General features: G+C 45.2%; 1 protein-coding gene across 8 annotated transcripts in view; it reads left to right on the top strand.

The window, feature by feature from the left end:
* tacc1 (transforming, acidic coiled-coil containing protein 1) overlaps positions 1-24,143 on the top strand; it is a 218,478-nt gene that overhangs the window by 176,511 nt on the left and 17,824 nt on the right. For all 8 annotated transcript variants that reach the window (XM_059966243.1, XM_059966208.1, XM_059966228.1 and 5 more), the window contains 4 exons: positions 1,750-1,957; positions 13,357-13,409; positions 18,570-18,713; positions 20,841-20,917. In XM_059966243.1, the coding sequence (XP_059822226.1) occupies positions 1,750-1,957; positions 13,357-13,409; positions 18,570-18,713; positions 20,841-20,917 (482 nt within the window). The remainder of the gene's footprint in view (positions 1-1,749; positions 1,958-13,356; positions 13,410-18,569; positions 18,714-20,840; positions 20,918-24,143) is intronic.

The raw sequence follows: 24,143 nt of genomic DNA, 5'->3' as shown, positions 1-24,143 counted from the left end.
CAGGCAGATAAAAGCGCCTGCTGCTTGCATTCGGCTCAAAGAATTTGGCAAGCAGAAGTTTCTAGAAAATAAGTTTCTTTTTGCTGCTGTTTGCGAGAAGCAAACAGAAACAAAACATAAACAGACTACTGGAACTATTCAGGTGATATCTGCAGAGAGGGCAAATGAGTGAATGAAGGGACATTTAACAGTTTCTTCCTCTGCAGATGCTGCCTGACTTGCAAAGTATTTCACAGTTTCAGATTAACGGTGTGCCCACTTGAGGTGGAAATGAGGCAATGTATTTTCTCTCTGATGAGTATGAATTTTTAGAACCTCCAGAGGGTGGTAGGGTTCTTGATTAACGCAGAAATAAGCAGAGAGCAAGAGGTTGGTGACGGCGTACAGAGGGGAGGGTACAGCTCTGACGGAGGGTCTCAAGCTGAAACGTCGGAATCTGAATCAGGTTTATTGTCACTAATGCAAGTCATGAAATTTGTTGCTTTGTGAGGAATAGGCATTCATTAGTCTCGAGAGACCATGGATTTGCGCCTTGGAAGGTTTCCAGGGCGCAGGCCTGGGCAGGGTTGTATGGGAGACCGGCAGTTGCCCAAGCTGCAAGTCTCCCCTCTTCACACCACCGATGTTGTCCAAGGGAAGGGCATTAGGAACCATACAGCTTGGTACCGGTGACGTCGCAGAGCAATGTGTGGTTAAGTGCCTTGCTCAAGGAGACAACACACTGCCTTCACTGAAACTTGAACTAGTGACCTTCAGATCACTAGGCCAACGCCTTATCCACTTGGCCTCGGACCAACACACATATATCAAATTATAATTTTAAAAATGGGTTGCAGGGTGGATAAGTCCTGGTCATGCGACCACCAGCGCCAGCCAGACAATCTCTGAAGTGTATTGATAATGGTCGGGGTCACCTGTCCTATAAAGACATTGCCCAGAAGAAGACAATGGCAATTTTACTACTACTGTAATAAAATTTGCCAAGAGCATTCTTGATCACAGAAAGACCGTGCCTGCCCGCATCATCCGGCATGGCATGTGATGAGCAATAAAAGGTTAAACAGTGCAAAAGAGGAATATGAGGTAGTGTTCATGGATTGTTCAGAAATCTAATGGCCGAGGGGAAGAAGCTGTTCCTATAGCGTGAAGTGTGGGTCTTCAGGCTCCTGCCCCTCTTCCCTGATGGTAGTAATGAGAAGAGGGGATATCTCAGATTCACAGCAATCTCTCTGCTTCCACACCTTCTGCCTCGGCCTCCAGCAACCAAAAAAAAACAAAATGCTGAAGCAAAGCTGAGGGTAGGCAGCATTTCGGAAGGAAATGGAGAGTCAGTGTTGGTGAATAGATGACAGGTCTCGGCCCAAAGCGTTGACTGTTTATTTCCCTCCACAGAAGCTGCCTGACCTGCTGAGTTCCTCCAGCATCTTGTCTTTTGCTCCAGGTTTCCAGCATCTTCCTGCAGCAGCTCGTATTTTTGGATGAGCATTCGGAGCAGCCATGAAATTATAAAATGGAGGGGACAGGCTTCATTCCCTCTTGCTTGCATCTGTGTGGTTGTCTAGATACTCCAGCCTTCTCTACGTTCATTTCCCCCTTCAAGTGTTCTGCTTTGAGAAGGAAACAAAATAAATCTGAGTCATTGAAGGGTGAATTGTAGGGTCTGGGTGACGTGCAAGAGTCAATGCCTTTCTCTGGGCTGTAGAGTGCTCGTGGACGTTGAGTAACTCAGCCCTCTTGTCGACGTTTCAGGATGGTGAGCCCCTCGAAGCCTCCTGCATTGGGGATATGGCCCAAAGGGAGGGCCACGCCACCGATGAGGAGAAGCTGGCCACATCGGTGAGTCAGAAGCACGGTGTCACTGGGGGGAAGGCCGAGGTGGAGGAGGACGCCGAGTACTTTGAATGCTCCAGTCTCCCGGCCAACCCTGGAAAACTGGAGCCCGCGGCCCCTGAGGAAGGTAAGGCACCCCGTGCGAGGTCATGCGGTCTGGCGCCGGGCAGTCGGGGCTCTGCTCAGCCATCGCTGATGCCCAGCTCCCGGGTCTGAGGGGAAGGGTTGGGCCATGCACAGCCTTTGAGGGGAACCTGAGACCGGAAACTTTGCAGGAATACCGCTAAGTATCTCACCTTTCCAAGTGAGTCTTCTGCTAGTTCAGTGTCTTAACCCCTCCCTTCAGGGTTGCCATTCTAAATGGTTTGGAGCTGATCGTCGGGCTTTTTGTCAACAGTTCCACTGCCTTCATCAAATTCCAAGTTGAGATTGTCGTCACATGCATGAGAGTAATGAAAAACTTAACTTGCAAAGTTCAAAGTACTTTTATTTTCAAAGTATGTGTAAATTATACGACCTTGAGATTCATCTGCTTACAGGCAGCCACAAATCAAGGAACAAGGCGCAAACCAGTGCAGCAGCACCACAGCCACGTAGCGGTAGATACGCACAGCACTCACAAAAAAACATTAATATAAAGTATGCAAAATTATGAACACAATTAGAACAAATAAACAGATCTATTTTAGTGCAAAGTGGTCATAGTGTTTGCAAAACTCTGGTGATTAGGGTTGTCCCAGTTGGTTCAAGAACCAATTGGTTGAAAGGAAGTAGTTGTTCTTGAAATGGGCTTCTGTACCTGCTGACAAGTTGAAGCTAAGCTGGGGCATGGCCCAGATAGTGGGGATCTCGGAGGGTGGAGGTTGCCTCCATGGGGTGTTGCCTCATGAGGATACCTCCAATATGGGGAGGGACATGCCCATGATGTGCTTGGCTGAGTCGGTACCGTCTGCAGCTTCTTGCATCCCTGTTGCACTTGAACTGGTGCAGCTGACCTTGATGCAAACGATCAGTAATCACAGGGACCTTTGGCTGACTGGATTGACAGAGATCATCAGGCATCTGACCTCCCTGTTTTAGGCAAGAGTCGACCCCAAGGCAGCAGGAAATCAGATTCTCTCGCCAATAGCAGAGTAGCCTGTTCTGAAAACCGGGGCATCCATTACCCTCATGCTTTCCCTGGCTTGGAAGCAAAATTCACATGAAATAAACGAATTTCAGTCACTGCAAGTACTTCAAAGATCAACATTCAAAGTAAATTTATTATCAAAGTACAGATACGTCACCATATAAGACCATGAGAGTCATTGTCTTGCAGGTATATTCAATAACTCCACAGAATAATAACCATAACAGAATCAACGGAAGACTACGTCAACCGATGTGCAAAAGACAACAAACTGAAAATGCAAAGACAGAAAGAATAATAATAAGTAAATAAGTAATAAATATTGAGAACATGAGATGAATATTCCTTGAAAGAGAGTTCATGGGTAGTAGAAACATTTTAATGACGGGGCAAGTGAAGTTATCCCCTTTGGTTCAAGAGCCTGAAGGTTGGGGGTAGTAACTGTTCCTGAACCTGGTGGTTTGAATTCTGAGGCTGCTGTTCCTGATGGCGGCACTGAGAAGAGAGCTCATCCTGGGTGGTGGGGGTCCCTGATGCTTTCCTGTGACAGCGTTTTGTGCAGATGTGCCCAGTGGTGGGAAGGGCTTTACTGGGCCAGATCCATTGCATGTTGAAAGATTTTTTTTAGGATTTTGATGGAAAGGAAAAGTTTAGACGAATATAGTCAAGTGCAGGAAAATGAAGCTAATCTACTTGGACAACTTGGTCAGCACGGGCATGTTGCCATGCTGTAGAACTCTTAACCCTGTAACTCTACTGGCTGCTTTCAGTATTTTCCCTATTTGGTACTTTGTGTTGTCATTTTCTTCAAATGTTAGCATCTCAGGAGTGATGTGGCCCTGCCAGACAATAGACAGTAGGTGCAGGAGTAGGCCATTCAGCCCTTCTAGCCAGCACCGCCATTCACTGTGATCATGGCTGATCATACACAATCAGTACCCCGTTCTTGCCCTCTCCCCATATCCCTTGACCCCGCTATCTATAAGAGCTCTATCTAACTCTCTCTTGAATGCATCCAGAGACTTGGCCTCCACTGCCTTCTGGGGCAGAGCATTCCACATATCCACCACTCTCTGGGTGAAAAAGTTTTTCCACATCTCTGTTCTAAATGGCCTACCCCTTATTCTTAAACTGTGGCCTCTAGTTCTGGACTCACCCATCAGCGGGAACATGCTTCCTGCCTCCAGTGTGTCCAATCCCTTAATAATCTTATATGTTTCAATCAGATCCCCTCTCATCTTTCTAAATTCCAGTGTATACAAGCCCAGTCGCTCCAATCTTTCAACATATGACAGTCCCGCCATTCTGGGAATTAACCTTGTGAACCTATGTTGCACTCCCTCAATAGCAAGAATGTCCTTCCTCAAATTTGGAGACCAAAACTGCACACAATACCCAGGTGTGGTCTCACCAGGGCCCTGTACAGCTGCAGAAGGACCTCTTTACTCCTATACTCAATTCCTCTTGTTATAAAAGCCAGCATGCCATTAGCTTTCTTCACTGCCTGCTGTACCTGCATGCTTGCTTTCATTGACTGATGTACAAGAACACCTAGATCTTGTTGTACTTTCCCTTTTCCTAACTTGACTCCATTTAAATAGTAATCTGCCTTCCTGTTCTTGCCACCAAAGTGGATAATCTCACATTTATCCACATTAAACTGCGTCTGCCATACATTTGCCCACTCACCCAACCTGTCCAAGTCACCCTGCATTCTCATAACATCCTCCTGACATTTCACACTGCCACCCAGCTTTGTGTCATCGGCAAATTTGCTAATGTTACTTTTAATCCCTACATCTAAATCATTAATGTATATTGTAAACAGCTGCGGTCCCAGCACCGAACCTTGCGGTATCCCACTGGTCACAGCCTGCCATTCTGAAAGGGACCCGTTAATCACTACTCTTTGTTTCCTGTCAGCCAGCCAATTTTCAATCCATGTCAGTACTCTGCCCCCAATACCATGTGCCCTAATTTTGCCCACTAATCTCCTATGTGGGACTTTATCAAAAGCTTTCTGGAAGTCCAGGTACACTACATCCACTGGCTCTCCCTTCTCCATTTTCATAGTTACATCCTCAAAAAACTCCAGAAGATTAGTTGAGCATGATTTTCCCTTCATAAATCCATGCTGACTCAGACTGATCCTTTTACTGCTATCCAAATGTGTCGTAATTTCCCCTTTTATAAGCATCATTCCCACCACTGACGTCTAACTGGTCTATAATTCCCTGTTTTCTCCCTCCCTCCTTTCTTGAAAAGTGGGACATTAGCCACCCTCCAATCAGCAGGAACTGTTCCTGAATCTATAGGACATTAGAAAATGATTACCATTGTGTCCATGATTTCTAGAGCCACCTCTTTAAGTACTCTTGGATGCAGACCATCAGGTCCCGGGGACTTATCAGCCTTCAGACTCAACAGTCTATCCAACACCGTTTCTTGCCTAATATAAATTTCCTTCAGTTCATCCTTTACCCTAGTTCCTTTGGCCACTATTACATCTGGGAGATTGTTTGTGTCTTCCCCAGTGAAGACAGATCCAAAGTACCTGTTCAACTCATCTGCCATTTCCTTGTTCTCCATAATAAATTCACCTGTTTCTGTCTTCAATGGCCCAATTTTGGTCTTAACTATTTTTTTGTTATTCACATACCTAAAGAAGCTTTTACTATCCTCCTTTATATTCTTGGCTAGTTTACCTTGGTACCTCATTTTTTCTTGGCGTATTGCCTTTTTTGTTATCTTCTGTTGCTCTTTAAAAGCTTCCCAGTCCACCAGTTTCCCGCTCATCTTTGCTATGTTATACTTCTTCTCTTTTATTTTTATACTGCCCTTTACTTCCCTCGTCAGCCTCGGCCTACGGAGTACTGGGCAGAATGGAGTTTACAGCTAACTCCATGATAGGCAGGTAGGTGATAAAGCTATCTTCATGGCGGAAGAGTTCTGAGACATATGACTGTAATCTCACAGTTCTATGCAAAGTGGATTGAGCAGCATCTGTGGGCGGAAGGGAATTGTTGTGGTTTCAGCTCTGAACTTTGTTCACTACAAAAAGCTGAGCTGTTGCTGTTCAGAACTCAAATAATTTCTTTTATCTTTTCAAACACTCATCTCCACACTCACCCCCTCCATCCTGTTTCCCATCCAAAATCTCTGCAGTCCTCCAAATCTGGCCTCTTGTCAACTCCGGTTGTGGCTTGTTTGCCACTGCTGGTCTGTGGCCTCTTGGTCCCTGGCCCCTAACAGAAACTGGAAGAACTGGAGACACTCTACAGGTCCATGGAGAGAGATCAACAGTTAATGTTTTGGGCTGTCGACCTTGTCAGAATTTGTTTGGAGCTCTTGTTTCAGATTTGCAGTGTCAACTTTTCTCTTGCTTTCGTTTCCATTTCCCATCAAATTTGCTATAGTTGGTCACCTCAAAGTACTTTTTTCAGGAGGGATTCAAGAAGCTTCTGGGGATGTTTCTGATGCTGTATTAATGCAGGATTTTTGTTGTCAGCTCAAAGAATTGCAAGTCTCTTCCTAAATCTCTACCTCATTACTTTAGTCTCATTGATCTCTTTTAGACGACCATTTTGACCCAGTATTCAGTAACCTGCCCAAACACCACCTGGAATAGACAACATTTATTTAGAAATACAGTGTGGAGTTGGCCCTCTGGCCCAGCATTCCCTGACAACCCTGATTACTCCTAACCTAATCACGGGACAATTAATAATGACCAGTTAACCTACGTGATACATCTTTGGACTGTAGGAGAAGACCAGAGCATCCAGGGAAAACCCACGCATCCATGGGGAAGGTGTACAGAGATCCCTTACAGCCAGTGCTGGAATCTTAACTCTTGACACCCTGAGCTGAAATTGCGTTGTGCTACCTGCTACGCTACCATGGCAACCCAAACATCAGCCCTGTTCATTCTCTCTGTGGATGCTGCCTGACCTGCCGAGTGCTTGCATCATTTTTGTTTCAGATTTCCGCCTCTGCCATATTTTGTTTTCCAGTCATTTTAAACAGTTCAGTGTCAGTGATGGTTTAATAAGTCTGTCATGAAGCTGCTTGGAGAACACCCAAAATGCTGGAGGAACTCAGCAGGCCAGGCAGCATCTATGGGAAAACAGTACAGTCAATGTTCCATTGATGCCGCCTGGCCTGCTGAGTTCCTCCAGCAATTTGTGCGTGTTGCTCAGATTTCCAGCATCTGCAGATTTTCTCTTGTTTGTGAAGTTCCTTGGAGTGTTTTAATGTATTGGTGGTAAATTATAATGGAAATGTTGTTGAGTGTTGGTGTTGAAGGTGCACGGTTGCTAGGGCAACATGAATCTGTAGCTGATTGGGTCTGTGCTCTGACAGGGTGTTGGCTCAGACTGTTAATAGGCTAAAGCTTTTGCAAGTAATGGAAGCAGAGTAGGCCTTACTTCACCATTCAATAAGATCGCAGCTCATCTCTGCACCACTCAACTTTCCTGGTCCCACGTTACATGATACACTTGCCAAAATCTTGTAAACTTGGTGGTCTCCAATTCCATGGCCTGGGTAATGGGGTCCTTAACGACGGATGCCGCCTTTTTGAGGCATTGCCTTTTGAAGGTGCCCTGAATACTGGAGAGGCTGGTTCCCATTCCTACCTCCCTGCATTCATTTCCTGCTCTGTTGTCCTCTCCTATCACACCCCATCATCTTCTTCCTTCTTCGGCTTCCGAGTATCATCCAGTGAGCTTTTGGTGTCTCACCGCTCTCTTCCCCCCTCACCTGCATCCACCTACCACCAGCTCTGGCTCCACCTTTTTCCACTGGCTATCTCCCCTCTCTTTCCAGTCCTGATGAAGGGCCTGAACACAAAATGTTGACTGACAATTTTATTTATTTTTTGAAAGATGCGGCACGGTAAAAGGCCATTCTGACCCTTCACTGCCCAATGACACCCACGTGGCCAATTAACCTACTGACCCTTACAAGTTTAGAATGTGGGAGGAAACCAGAGCAACTGGAGGAAACCCACGTGGACACAGCGAGTACACACAAAGTCGTTACTAACCACGTTGGGAATTGAACCTGGGTTGCTGGCGCTGTAAACCGTTTGCTAGCCACTATGCTACTGTACCAGTATTTCAACCCATAAACACAGGACATTCTACAGATACTGGAAATCCTGAGCAGCAAGCAACATGCTGGAGGATCTCAGCAGGTCAGGTAGCATCTGTGGAGAGGAATAAATAGTTATTGCTTCGGGCCAAGAGCCTTCATCAGGACTGGAAAGGAAGGGGGGAAGGAAAGCAGAATAAAAGGGTAGGGGGAAGGGGAGGCAACTGGGTTTCTTCTACAACTGCTACCTGTGAAGTCCCTGCAGCGCTTTTTCTGTTGCAACTATTGCCCTTGTCTGCAGTGGAGTTTGCCTTAAACCCCCTCATCCACCAGCAAACCATGAATTCCCTCCTACCCTAATCGCTAAGATCTGACTGTCTGCTGCTCTCCAGGTGTAAATGATGCTGAAATATTTCCATCTGGGTGATGACACCCACCTCTGTCGCCCCAACGAAAGCCAGGTTGACTTTTAGCAAATAGCGCAGAGCGGCTGATGGTTAGCATTTGATCTCAGTCTCTCTCTCTCAGCACTGTGTTTAACCACTAGCTTTGATGTGGGCTGGCATTCACCTCTGCTGATTGGCTACTGGAGAGTGCTGGTGCTGTTGCCAGCTGGTTAATGGGATCACTGACGTGGGGCTGACTCGGCCTGTTGTCAGGGATTCAGTTCCCTTTTCCTCTGTTAGGGTGGTAAATATCCTGCTTTTGTTAGGGGTGGGAGGCTGCTGTTGGGGTACAGCTCCCTCCTCTACTGGAGCACGGACTCCGGTTGGAGTTGCTTTGTCACTGGCGCCGGGAACTTGCATGCAGACCATCTGGGGGTGGGGGGGAAGCATTTGGATCGCGAGGCCGCCATTCCTTGTGGTGGCAAAGTTCTTCACTGACAGCAGCCTGTTTAGCCGAGATGGCCGTGAGTTAGCATTGGGCTGTGGGAGATGTGGGGCGATTACGGTAATCAGCAGATCTCGAATGTCACCCTGGTGAGCTGTAGCAGATTGGGGGAGAGGTTACACAAACAAACAACGAGTGAGGCAGCAGGGTGTTTCCACCGATTTAATAATACATTTGAAAACATTGCTGCGGTGTCAGTGCCATGGTCTAAACAACCTTGTGTGATGTGGCTTCTTTCATTCTTGAAGCCATAATTACAGGCTGTTTATACAGAAACCACTCTATGTATTTCCTAGCTGAACTCCCACCCCATGTTTACCTGCTTACAGCTAAGGTGTCCTTACTACCATCAGGGAGAGGGTACCGGAGGGAGAAGGTACTCTTCGTTCTAGAAAATACTTACTCCACTCTGTCAGAAGGTTTCTGACTCATCCATGAACACCACCTCACTATTTCTGTTTGCTCTACTTTCTTACTTTTTGTAAGTAATAGTCATTTTTATGTCTTAGCACTGTAGATGAATTTGTTACTTTGTCTCAGTAACAGAGTGCAATGACATAACGTCGGTGAAAGTAAACTCCACTCTGATTCTGATACAGCCATGGCATGAGCAGAATTTCCCAGTTTCTGATTTCCCTCTCCCATCAGTCCCTCCATTGTTCACCTTCTCCATCCTTCCTCTTTCCCCATGTTACCCAGGCTCATTGCCCTTGTCTACCCAATTCCACTTGCCCATCACCCACATACCAATCTGCTTGGGTTTCTTCACCCTTGACTGACCTTTCCTGTCCCTCCCCACACACCTCCCTCATCCAGTTCCACCCTTCCCCTACCAGTGCCTGTCTCCACCAGCTCTCTTTTATCCTGTGTTTCTTCCTCACATCCATCAGCCACCGACTCAACCCTCCTATACAGCCACTGTCTTCCCTCTACACTTCATGCAGGGTCTTGATGGAAACGTCGACCATCTCGTTACCTCTGCCTGCTGAATCCTTCCAGCGGTTTTGCTTTTGTGCTAGAAACAAGCTTCCTGCACCAAACCCCGACTCTTCGGACATGGAATGAAGGTCAGTGAGCGCTCGCACCCTTGCAGTGTCTCAAAGCATTCCCATCAGTCCAGTCCTTTGTTAAAAAAATCAAAGTGATCCTTTTGGTATGAGATCGTTAAGCAACGTGGACAAGACAGAACGTCTGGAAGGAGCAGGTCAATGGTTTTGCTGTGGAGAAAGTGGAGAAAGTGAAGAGTGGCAAGTTCCTTAATTTGCTCAGAACATGTGATCTAAAAACACCTCCTCATTAGTCAAGAAGGCTTAGTAGCATCTGTACCAATCTGTTGACTTTCTGCAGGAGCACCATTAACAGAGTCCTTTCTGGCAGCATTATTTCGTGGTATGAAAGCTGCAGGGCATGGGACCCTATCGAGTACAGTAAAAACTGCTAAGAGGATCACTGAGGTGTCCCTCCTCACTATTTGTGATACTAACTTGGACCGTGGTATATAGAGACATAGCTTCAAGATTTGGGGGAGTAGATTTAAGGTGGAGATGAGGAGGAACTGCTTTTCCCAGAGAGTGGTGAACCTGTGGAATTCTCTGCCCTACGAAGCAGTGGCTACTTCAGTAAGCATACTTAAGACAATGTTGGATAGATTTTTACACAGTAGGGGAACTAGGGGTTATGGTGAAAAGGCAGGTAGGTGGAGATGAGTCCATGGTCAGATCAGCCACGATCTTATTGAATGGCGGGGCAGCCTTGACGGGCCAGATAGCCGACTCCTGCTCCTATTTCTCATGTTATATTCTTATAAAGGGCTCAAAGCATTCTTGAGAATCCATACCACCCATCCCGCAATCTCTTTCACCCACTACCGTTAGGAAGGAGGTACAGGAGCATCAGATCCTGGACTGGCAGACTCCTTCCCTCAGACTGTGAGACTAATGAAATCCGTGCCACCATCGAGGTCCCGTCACTAGGACAGCGAGCTGCTTGCTGTATTGTTTACTGTTTTCCTGTACTGTGTACTGCAGGCACTTTGATATCCATTTTATTTGTGGTAATATTTTGTGGGCGTCTGGAGGAACGTTGTGTTACAAGAATCACCCCTACTGTAGCTCCTTCTGACCAACAGTTGTTTCGTTTGACTGTCAAATGACAATAAACTAGAACTTGAGGCTTCATCACCCACATTAATGGGAACTCCACAAAGTGGTTACATTACTGTACAATTATTCAGGAGCCGGCTCAGAGGGCGTGACGTTTAAAAGCCACAGCAACAACTGGGGAATTTAATGCAACTTAATGAAATAAATTTTTAAGAAGGAAATAGCAGCGAGTGAGTGATCAACATTGACTGTTCATAAACATTAGAGCTGGCAGTCACCCTTCCTCTCTCGGTCTGGCCTCTAGGTGACTCCAGACTAAGAGGCAATTGATTGACTCATCACCACCTCTGAAATATTTCCAAGAGCCACAGGGTTTGGGGAAATTAGAGCACTCTAACGAGATGAGAAGAAGATGTTAACTTTTACTATGTAATTACTCGCAGTGTTCATAATAAGCATATTTCAGGTAATTCCATATCTCTTTGGAACTTAAATTAGCCTGCTCACAGAGCAGTGCCTCTAACTTTCAGTTTTCAGTTTTCGGAAGTCCTGCTGAGGGTCTTGGCCCGAAACCCCGGCTGTACTTTGTTCCATAGAAGCTGCCTGGCCTGCTGAGTTCCTCCAACGTTTTGTGTGTGTGTTGCCTGGATGTCCAGCAGCTGCTGAATTTCTCTTATTTGAGGCATTTTAACTAGTTTTACCTCCAACCACAGAGTACAGAGGCACAGAGGGGTATTTTCTGGCCTTCCCAGCTGCCAGTCTGTGTGGCTGCTTGGGCATTCCGCCGACAACTGTGACCCGACTCAAATGCTGTGTAAGGACTGGAGCCATTAGATGCCAGACTGGCTGTAGGTGACAAATCTCCTTTTGGATGCTACTGAAGTGAATTTTTAATAAGGATTCAGCAGCTTCATACAGCATTGAAATAGGCCCTTCAGCCCATCTTGTCCATGCTGACCATCACCTTCCTTTCTACAGCACACGAGTCTTATTTACTACCACCTAGTTCCAGACTACAACACCTTGGTGTTCAACCAGGTGCTTCTCGATTGTGGTGAGAGTGTCTCCTCCACGTGCTTCTCCGGATGAAACTTTTACTGCGAGAGGTTGGGCGCGCCAGGAATTTATTGCTTGGAGTGCAGGACACTTATAGATGTGTACAAAATCAAGAGGAGCATAGATGGAGCACACAATCTTTTTCCCAGGGAAGGAGGATTGAAAACTAGACAGTGTAGGCTTAAGGTGAGAGAGGAAGGATTAAAAGAGATATGAGGAGCAACTTCTTCATTAGGGCCTTTTAAGAAACTCTTAGGCACTTTCAGTCATTTGTTCGTTATGTGACGTGTTGTATGACGTGGGTGATCATGGTCTTCCCATGATTGTTCTTGGCAAATTTTTCTACAGAAGTGCTTTGCCATTGCCTTCTCCTGGACAATGATGGGATGGGTGACCCCAGCCATTATCAATACCCTTCAAAGACTGTTGGTTTGGCGTCAGTGGTCGTATAACTAGGACTTGTGATATGCGCCAGCTGCTCCCATGGCTTTATGCGAGCTTGATCGGAGGGCTAAGCAGGTGCCTCAACTTGCCCAAGGATGTCCTGCAGACTAGTGGAGGGAAGGAGTGCCTTACATCTCCTTTAGTAGAGACGTATCACCACCCTAGATAAGCACATGGATGATAGGAAGATAGAGAGCTATGTAGGAGGGAATGGTTAGATTGTTTTTAGAATGGGTTAAAAGTTTGGCATAACATCATGGGCCAAAGGGCCTGTGTTGTGTTGTAACATTCTATGTTCATGCAGAGGGAAGTGTTAAAATAACATATAAAATACACTTCTTCAGGTACATGGATAGGAAAGGTTTAGAGCCCACCCTGGGGTCCACATACCCCTTGTTTAATGGTATTGGTCCACAGCATAAAAAAGGTTGGGAATCACTGGTTTAAACGGATGTGGGCCAAACGCAGGCAAATGGGGTGGGCTTTGTTAGGTATCTTGGTTGGCGTGTACCAGCTGGACTGAAGGACCTGTTTCTGTGCTGTTCTGCTTCGTGTATCTGTGAGCCGAGATTCTGGAGAACCAGCTCAGAAGTAAAGCCACTTTAGCACAGAGTAGTTCACATCGCCTGGAGGAACACAACAGCTAATGCATTGTCTGTCTTTCCTTTGCTGGTGTGCACCCAGTCGTTAACCCCAAATAATATCTGACTGGAACCAGCTGATGTGTTGGTAGGACTGGGCTAGATTTGGACAGGCATTGTTATGTCAATGCATATACCAAACTAACACAAGCCTTTGCTTCAATTTTAGATTTGAATAAACCAAAAGAACTGGACCACTTGGAGCAACATGCCTCAACAGCAGTAAGTATTTCTTGAAGAGTCTTAAGTCTTCATTTGAAAGATCTTACCTCAGTGGTTGGTAAGTTCATGGAGAAGATCCTGAGAGGCAGGATTTATGAACATTTGGAGAGACATAATATGATTAGGAATAGTCAGGATAGCTTTGTGAAAGGCATGTCGTGCCTTACAAGCCTGATGGAATTTTTTGAGGATGTGACTAAACACATTGATGAAGGTTGAGCAGTAGATGTAATATATATGGATTTCAGCAAGGCATTTGATAAGGTACCCCATGCAAAGCTTATTGAGAAAGTAAGGAGGTATGGGATCCAAGGGGATATTGCTTTGTGGATCCAGAACTAGTTTTCCCACAGAAGGCAAAGAGTGGTTGTAGACGGGTCATATTCTGCATGGAGGTTGGTGACCAGTGGTGTGCCTCAGGGATCTGTTCTGGGACCCCTACTCTTCGTGATTTTTATAAATGACCTGGATGAGGAAGTGGAGGGATGGGTTAATAAATTTGTTGGAGGTGTTGTGGGTAGTGTGGAGGGCTGTCAGAGGTTACAAGGGGACACTGATAGGATGCAAAACTGGGCTGAGAAGTGGCAGATGGATTTCAACCCAGTTAAGTGTAAGGTGGTTCATTTTGGTAGGTCAAATATGATGACAGAATATAGTATTAACGGCAAGACTCTTGACAGTGTGGAGGATCAGAGGGATCTTGGGGTCCGAGTCCATAGGACACTCAAAGCTGCTGTGCAGGTTGACTCTGTGGTTAAGAAAGCATATGCTGCATTGGCCTTCATCAATTGTGGGATTGAGTTTAAGAGCTGATAGGTAATGTTGCAGCTATATAGGACCCTGGTCAGGCCCCACTTGGAGTACTGTGCTCAGTTCTGGTTGCCTCACTGTAGGAAGGATGTGGAAGCCATAGAAAGTGTGCAGAGGAGATTTACAAGGATGTTGCCTGGATTGGGGAGCATGCCTTATGAGAACAGGTTGAGTGAACTCGGCCTTTTCTCCTTGGAGCGACAGAGGATGAGAGGTGACCTGATAGAGGTGTACAAGATGATGAGAGGCATTGATCATGTGGATAGTCAGAGGCTTTTTCCCAGGGCTGAAATGGCTAACATGAGAAGACACAGTTTTAAGGTGCTTGGAAGTAGGTACAGAGGAGACATCAGGGATAAATTTTTTACGCAGAGAGTGGTGAATGTGTGGAATAGGCTGCCGGCGACAGTTGTGGAGGCGGATGCGATAGGATCTTTTAAAAGACTCTTGGATAGATACATGGAGGTCTGTGGGTAACCCTAAGTAATTTCTAAAGTAAGTTACATGTTCGGCACAGCATTGTGGGCCGAAGGGCCTGTATTGTGCTGTATGTTTTCATTCAAGAAATGTTATGTTATCATTCAAGAAATACATTCACATGGGAATTGTATATTATAATATTGCAAGTGGGATCTCATCGTTTGTGGTCTTAACTCTCAGTCAATAAGAATCTTGCTCAAGAAGATATTAATTTTTCTCAGGAAAGACTGTGGGTCAGTTTGTTGACCAGCCAACCTTTGGCAGTCTGCAGCTGGATTAAGCACATTGAATTTAAAAAGGGCCCAAGCTCGTTTAGGGGAAAAAAGTCTTCATTACACATAATTGCACAGCATAAGTTATCTTCTTTCCAAACTCTTACAGTTTAAACCTGTGCAATAACCTGCAATCTAATCGTCTGCAAGGAGCTTGCAACAGGTTAGCGGCAACATTGACAGGCCCCTGTGGTGGGTCTTGTGCCAGCTTTTCCACAAAGGAATCCTTACATTTTACCTCTGTTAGAGCAATCACAGGCAGCGACAGAATATATGCTCGGCATTCGGTTTGTCTGCCCTTGCCCCTCCCTCTCAACCACCAGGGTACCCTGCTAAACTGTGATTAACTCTAGGCAAAATGAGATTATGAAGGTTACGTTTAAAACTGCTTTAATCTGGACAAGGACGGCTACAGGGCAAAGCTTCAGCTGAACCTGCCCTCCAGTTCAAATAAGCACAAAGCCTGAAATGGTGGTTGCAGTTTCATTCTCGTAAGACCATAGATGCAGGAAACATGTTCCCGATGTTGGGGGAGTCCAGAACCAGAGGCCATAGTTTAAGAATAAGGGCTAGGCCATTTAGAACGGAGTTCAGGAAAAACTTTTTCACCCAGAGAGTTGTGGATCTATGGAATGCTCTGCCTGAGAAGGCAGTAGAGGCCAATTCTCTGGATGCTTTCACAAAAGAGTTAGATAGCACTCTTAAAGATAGCGGAGTCAAGGGATATGGGGAGAGGGCAGGAATGAGGTTCTGATTGTGTATGATCAGCCATGATCACATTGAATGGCGGTGCTGGCTTGAAGGGCCGAATGGCCTACTCCTGCACCTATTGTCTGTTGTTTATACTATTTCCCTTTTAAAATTTAGACCATAAGACACGGGAGCAGAATTAGGCCCTACAGCCCATCAAGTCTGATCTACCATTTCATCAAAAAATGGTTTATTATCCCTCTCAATCCCATTCTCCCCATAACTTTTGATACCATTACTAATCAAGAATTATCAACCTCTGTTTTAGCCCAGTATCAACCCAGTGTCTTGGCTTCCGGAGCCATCTGTTGTAATGAATTCCACAGATTCACCACCCTCTGGCTAAAGAAATCCCTGCTCTAACGGAATGCCCTGCTATTCTGAGGCGGTACACTCTGGTCCTAGACATCCCCAGTATTATAGACAATAGACAGTTGGTGCAGGAGTAGGCCATTCGGCCCTTCTAGCCAGCACTGCCATTCACTGTGATCATGGCTGGTCATACACAATCAGTACCCCGTTCCTGCCCTCTCCCCATATCCCTTGACCCCGCTATCTATAAGAGCTCTACCTAACTCTCTCTTGAATGCGTTCAGAGACTTGGCCTCCACTGCCTTCTGGGGCAGAGCATTCCACATATCCACCACTCTCTGGGTGAAAAAGTTTTTCCGCATCTCTGTTCTAAATGGCCTACCCCTTATTCTTAAACTGTGGCCTCTAGTTCTGGACTCACCCATCAGCGGGCACATGCTTCCTGCCTCCAGCGTGTCCAATCCCTTAATAATCTTATATGTTTCAATCAGATCCCCTCTCATCCTTCTAAATTATATATATATATAATTGTATACAAGCCCAGTCGCTCCAATCTTTCAACATATGACAGTCCCGCCATTCCGGGAATTAACCTTGTGAACCTACGCTGCACTCCCTCAATAGCAAGAATGTCCTTCCTCAAATTTGGAGACCAAAACCGCACACAATACTCCAGGTGTGGTCTCACCAGGGCCCTGTACAGCTGCAGAAGGACCTTCTTACTCCTATACTCAATTCCTCTTGTTATAAAGGCCAGCATGCCATTAGCTTTCTTTACTGCCTGCTGTACCTGCATGCTTGCTTTCATTGACTGATGTACAAGAACACCTAGATCTCGTTGTACTTCCCCTTTTCCTAACTTGACTCCATTTAGATAGTAATCCGCCTTCCTGTTCTTGCCACTAAAGTGGATAGCCTCACATTTATCCACATTAAACTGCATTAAATTGGAAACAAACTGTCCATATCCACTCTATCTAGTCCCTTCAATATTCGGTAGGTTCCGATGAGATCCTCCATCATTCTTCTAAACTCCATGTACAGATATAGAGCTATCCATCAAACTCTCCTCAGATGTTAACCCTTTCATTCCTGGGTTCATGAGCCTTGGAATTCATTGCAATAACAGTCCAGGTAAAGGTACCGCCTGCCACCAAACTGAAGAAGCAGGTAGGTGAAGTTTCCAGGAATACTGGTATTTAATAAGCAACAAACGGTCCAAATTCAAGACAGTTTATCAAATTGGATCTGTGGCTGGCTTGGCCCAAAAGACAGAAGCTGATGGGTGAGGGGTGTTTTTGCAGTTGGAAGTCTGTGATCAGTGGTGTACTGCAGGGACAGTTACTGAAACTCTAGCTGTTGGTTATCTACATTGACAATCAGGATGTGAGATGTAGGAGGTATGATTAGTAATTTTGCAGGTTACACAGAATTTTGTGTTGTTCTGAGTGGGAACTCTGGTCTTTAGTGGCAGAACAGTATGGATGAGTTGTTGAGGTGGGCAGAGCAATGGCAGGTGTATTTAGTTTGTAAAACTGTGAGGCAATGCACATTAAAAGAATGAATATAGCCAGGACATACACTCAGTACATTAGGGTGGAGGTACGGAGGCCTGAAGGCACACACTTAGTGATTCAGCAATTCAGCAACCGCTTCTTCCCTTCTGCCCTAAATGGACGTTGAACCCATGAACATACCTCACTTTTAAAATTTATATTATTTTGTTTTTGCACTATTTTAATCTACTTTTTATATATATATATACATACACACACACACACCCACACACACACACCCGTAATTGATTTACTCATTCTATTTATTTATTTGTTTTCTTTCTTGTCTATGTTATCATATATTGCAATGTACTGCTGCCCCTAAATTAACAAATTTCACGACACATGCTGGTGATAGTAAACCTGATTCTGATACTAATCAGACATTAATCATAGCTTTCATTCTCATTGACACCTCCTACCCCCAGATCGACACTCACCTGCACACTAGCAAACGTTTACAGGGGCCAATTCACCTCCCCGCCCATGTGTCTTTTGGAAAATAACTTTGGGGCTCTAACATTTCATTCTTTGGAGTTATCTTCTGTTTTCGTGGATGTCAGTGAAGAGCAAGAAGTTCAGGTTGTGTCCACTCTCTGATATTAAATGGAGCCGTGGAACTGTTGAAAATGCAGCATGTTGCAAAAACCCAGCAGTGTCAGGGAGAACGTGCAAACTCCACACAGGTGGTGCCCAAGATCAGGATCGAGCCCGGTCACTGGTGATGTTAGCAGCTGCTATAGTAACTGAGCCAGAGTGCTGTCCACGTGTTTGATGCTGATTGGTGTGGAGTGGGTGGGCTGCCGGCTCCGTTCCCGCGCCGTGCCTCCCTCTGACTCTGGGCAGGGACAGGGTGAATGGTAAATAAGCGGAGGAGACTGAAGCCCAAAATCCCCCGGAGAGGCAAGTCAAGGTGGAGAATGGTCCACCAAACCCCAAATTCTGGACAAGGAGTGCAATAACTGGTTTTATCTCCTCAGCAAACCTCGGCGGCCGAGATGAGCAGTAGTGAGAGCATCCTGTCCTTCAAGGCACTCCTGAGTGAGATGGAAGGCTCTGTGGGCAACGAGCTGAGCAACCTCCAGGCTGACAAGACAGCGGTGCTGAGTTTAATCAGAGAAGAGGTAACCCGGCGTCGTTCCTCCCCTGGCCAGTGAGCCTGTTTGCTTTTGTATAAGCAGGTCAAAAGGCTTCTGGGTTCAGTCGGGCCTAGGGTAGTGAGGCTCCGCTGGGTAACAGATGCTGAGGAATCTGCTGCTTCACGCTGTGTGGTGTGGCCCGTAAGCAGAGGACGATCAAGGGGAAATCTTCCTCCCCAATCCTAAACTCGCCAGCCCAGGATGATCACTAGCCCTGATCATTTAAATGGATTTCTGGTCCTGTGAAATATCGGTACTGGGATTGGTTTATTAGTCTCACATGTACAAGATACAGTGAAAAGTTTGTCTTGCATATGTTGTATACAGATCAAATCATTACACAGTGCACTGGGCTGGAATAAGATAAAACAATGACAGAATGTAGAATAAATTGTAAAATCTACTGAAAATATGCAGTACAAGTAAATGATAAAGTACAAGAGCAAAATGATATAAATTATGAGGCCAAGAGCCGGTCTTACAGTACAAGAGGTTTATTTAAAAGTTACTTTAACCTACTTTAATAATTTATTGGTGTTTAAAATTAAATTTATTTTTAGAACATTTTGCTTTTTGATTAAGGATGTGGCCTCAGAATGTAAGAGACATTTCAAAACTCTTCCAAAGCCACCTTGGTTGTGGCAAGAGATGAGTTTCTTCCCCCTAACCATCACCTCCCGCGCCCCTCAAACCTGCCAGCCTGGCTGATAAAGGCCCTGGTCAGAACTCGGCCTGTTGTGCTCTGTCTGTAGGTCTTAGTTTTGAATCTGGCGAGCTCTGAAACAATTTGCAAGCCCCCGGGACTGCGGAGTTCTGCTGGTTCATTATAAACATCCCAGTGCTTGTATAAATAAGTGGGCTATTGTACAAAAATGGGACAATGAGTGTTAGGGACCAGGCTAGGAGTTTGGATTGACAAGTGCAAAAAGTTTGTAAATCCTCATGTGTGGGTGGCGTGTGGATTGCTGTGGTGGGGGTCAGATTTCAGTTTTACATCCAGCCTCAGTTCTAGGCTGCCTGAGGCCTATTCGTCATCAAGGCCTGGCTTTGTCTCCGAGGTCAGTTGGGCTGGGCTGTGTGTCTGAGCAATGTGCCCATACTGTGAAGCAGATGCTGCTTGACTTGGCCGATAAGCCGGTTTCTGTGGTGCTCCATGACCAGGTATTTAAAGGGGGACTCTTACTGCGCAGAGCTGCAAATGCTCCACTGACATCTCTGGCCCAGAGAGACAACTGGAAGTCTCAACCACTCTCAGGTTTTCTGTCGTGCTGCTGTTAGTGGGCCAGGGCAACAGTTCCACTCCCAGTTTGAGATTTCCCTCAGCTCTAGTGTCTTCTGATAATGTCCGCACAGCTGGAGTAAGGCTCATCTCCTGCTAGGATCCTTGGCTTTTGACCACTGCACTTAGAGAACTCAAAGCTCTCCAGGAAAGCCTCCCTCCGCCCCCAGAGGGGAGGTAAGGTGAGAGAGGGGAATGGGGAAACAGAGGGGGAGTCCTTTACCAGAAGAAAGAGAGGGAGCACTTCCCTCTCTCACCTTATCTCCTCCCTCTGGTGCTCCTTCCTCTTCCCTTTCTTCCATGGCCTTCTGTCCGCTCCAATCAGATTTCCCCTTCTCAAGCCTTTTACCTCTTTCACCAACCGATTTCCCAGCTCTTTACTTCACCCCTCTCTCCCTCCCATTTTCTCCTATAACCTACTACCTTGTATTTCTTCCCCCCCACCACACCCCCACCAGCTTACTCTGACTTCTCACCTTTTCTCTCCAGTCCTGATGAAGGTTCACAGCATGATACACAGACATTTTACCCTTCTCTACAGATGCTGCCTGGCCTGCTAAGATCCTCCAGCATCTTGGGTGTGCTTGCTTGAATTTCTAACACCTGCAGATTTTCTCTTGTATGTGAAAGCATGCAGAATGGTTCCTCTGTACGTGTGACAATAATAAACCATTTTGCTGATTACCAGCGATGTTGGGACTAGGAGCAAAAATTTAGGAGGTTTGACGGGTTGCTGTTGGGAGGATGCATCCTGTGTGTTGGTAGAAGAGCTGATAGAAAAATTGGTTAAAAAAAAAAACACGTCTCCAATGATGTATGTCTCTATCTTTCAGATTATTGGCAAGGAGCAAGAAGTGATGGAATGGAAACAAAAGTACGAAGCCAGTCAACAAGAAGTCATCGAAATGAGGTATTCAAGTGTCAAAGTCTAATTGATAGAGATGAGATGCTTCAGTATTATGGGGTTTGATTTCCTGACAATTTGTTTAAAAGGCATTAAATTAATCTTTGGCCAAGTGCACCGCTTCGCAAAGTCTGAAATGCGGCGTCATTCAATTTGAAGGTATTAAGTTTCACGAGCAGAGTTTAGTGTTAATATCATCACCATCTGCACTTAGCACTTGAACGCTGGGGAACAAATGTCACTCTGTTGTAGCAAAAGAAGTCTTGAATAGTGATGGAAAAACTTATTGAACAGAGAGTATCATTGATTAATGAAGTTCAAAGTAAAATTTATTATCAGAGTGCATACATGTCACCATATCCGACCCTGAGATTCTTTATCTGCGGGCATACAGAGCTAACATACAGAACAGTAACTGTAAGCATCAGGAACTGTAAATTGTAAACGAACTGTGCAAATGCAGATGTAAAAAATAGCAATAAATTACAAGTATGAAATAACAGTATAGCATCCATTAATATAAGGATAAGTGAATGTAGTTTGCCCATTTTTTTCAAGAGCCTGATGGTTGAGGGGTAGTAACTGTTCTTGAACCTCATGCTACAAGTTCTGAGGGTCCTGTACCTTCTACCTGATGACAGCAGTGAGAAAAGAGCATGGCCTGGGTAGTTTGCATCTTTGATGACAGATGCTGCTTTTCTATGGCAACATTTCATACAGATGTGCTCAGTGGTTGGAGGGTTTTATTTGTGATGTACTAAGTCAAGTCCACTACATTTTGTAGGATTTTCTGCTCAGAGGTATTGGTGTTCCCATGCCTGGCCATAATGCAGACAGTCGGCACACTTTCCTCCACACATCTATAGAATTTTAACAAGGTTTTAGATGAAATGCTGAATCTCTGCAGACTCCCGAGGAAATAGAGGCGCTGTTGTGCTTTCTTTGCAATTATATTTATATGAGGTCCTCCAAGAGAGTGACACCCAGGAATTTAAAGTTAATGACCCTTTCTGCTTCCGATCCTCTGTTGATTACTGGCTCATGGACCTCTGGTTTCCCTCTCCTGAGGTCTACTATCAGTTCCTTGGTCTTATTGACATTGAGTGGGAGATTGTTGTTATTACACCACTCTACCAAGTTTTAAATCTCCCTCCTGTATGCTGATTCATCACCCTTTGATACAGCTCACAACAGTGGCGTCGTTAGCAAACTTGTATATGGTGTTAGAGCTGTACTTAGCCACACAGTCACTCCTGTACTGATGAATTAATGAATTAGTACCAATAATTGTGGACTTCAAGGAAAAAGGATGAGTACTGTGCTTATTTCCATGTATCTTTTGTCTTGCAGTTAATGAAAATAATGAAACACATAAAACATTTTATAAACCCTGTTTGAAATTAGTCTTTGTAAAAGACAATTATGGGTGGGTGTTAAAGAATCGAGGGGCAGTAATGCATGCAAGGTGCTGAGTGCCGTCTTGGGCACACGTGCCATAGGTTCTCCACCCCTGTTGATAGATGACTCTTTAGTGACTCGCAGAGACCGCAGTGTGAGCCTGGTTTCAGTGGGCCTGACCCTAGCTGAATCAGAGGATGGACAGTGTTGGTGGAGGAGGCGGCATGCTGAGGGACAGGGACCACTTGAATTGAATTGAATTGACTTTATTACTTACATCCTTCATGTACATGAGGATTAAAAATCTTTATGTTACATCTCCGTCTATATGTGCAATCTCAGTAATTTATAATAAATAGAACAGTCAATGTAACATAGTCAGCATGAGTTAATCAGTCCGATAGCTTGGTGGAAGAAGCCTGTTGGTCCTGGCTTTTATGCTGCAGTACTGTCTTCCGGATGGTAACAGCTGGAACCGTTTGTGGTTGGGGTGACTCGGGTCTCCAATGATCATTTTGTATATTATGTGTACATTATGTGAAATAGCTGCTCACAGGGTTAATGACCCTTGGGATCTAGATTCCGGGGAGAGAGTGCAGATGTCAAAGTCTCTGTTTGTGTGGATACTTTTAATATTGGGACGCACTGGAAGAGACCATTTGGCCCATCGTGCGAATGTCAGCTCCCCACAGAGTGGTTGCATCACTTACCATTCTCCCATTTATTTCACCAGAATCAGAATCTGGTTAGAATCTACTTGTAGCGGGGGTGGTATCAGAACCATTCATTGAGATAATGAATAGGAGTTGTGAATGAATAAGGAGCAGGGCTGTGGGAATGGAGCACGTCATTGCACTACTGGGAGCCAGCAGAGACATGGAGTCTACACGTTTTCCCTTGGCGTTCTTCTTAAAATCTCAATGGCAAGCAAGTCAGTAGATTAATTTTTAGGGAGATGACCCAGGTTTAATTCCTGCCACTGCCTGTAAGGAGTTTGTATGTTTTTCCTGTGACTACTTACGTTTCCTCCAAATGCTCTGGTTTTCTCCCACAGTCCAAAGATGTACCGATTGGTAGGTTAATAGCTCATTAAAATTGTCCCTTGTTTAGGCCTGGATTAAATCAGGAGACTGCTGGGTGGGGTAGCTCTAAGAGCCTATTCTGCCCTTTATCTCACTAAATAAAATATAAATGCCATGAGTGTGTGATTGGTGGAATCTGGGGTATTTGATAAGAATGAAAGGTGAATTTAAAATACTGGGATTAATATACGATTGGTGTAACTAGGTAGTTGATAGCACAAGTGCGATAGGCCGAAGAGCCATGTTTTAACAGGCTGAGTGTCCTTTTTCAATGCTATCATCGTTCTATGATTCTAATCCTTTATTCAAAGCTTTCTAAATTAAGAAAGGAAGTTGAGCTCATTCCCCGACGGGTAAAGCAGAAACATGCCAGGAGCTGATATTTGTTCAGTAACTTAAAATATAAACATGGTACTTCTTGCTTATGTTTGAAGCATCAACATCATAAGGACTACATCAATCAGGGTTCCTGAGACTATTTCTGTATTGAGGTTTTGTTTGCAGATTGAAGCGATTGGGGATTTTTTTTTTGATGTAGACTGTCCCAACAGACAGAACTTCTGATTACTTTCGTCTTTATGCCTTGGTTCTGGGAAGTTATTTCATTTGTGAATGACTTTGTGTGGAGGCGGAGAGAAGGTCTGAAGCTCCGAGTGAAGTTGAGTGAAGACCTGTGGTTTACAGTATTTGAAACCTTCTGTTGACTGAATGGTGAATGGGATTCCAGGTCATGATAGGTTGCTTCTCCAGGG

This window comes from Hypanus sabinus, chromosome 1, assembly GCF_030144855.1.
Source record: "Hypanus sabinus isolate sHypSab1 chromosome 1, sHypSab1.hap1, whole genome shotgun sequence".
NCBI classification, from domain to species: Eukaryota; Metazoa; Chordata; class Chondrichthyes; order Myliobatiformes; family Dasyatidae; genus Hypanus; species Hypanus sabinus.
The sequence above is the reverse complement of the archived record's forward strand: the minus strand, read 5'-3'. Positions and strand labels throughout refer to the sequence as shown.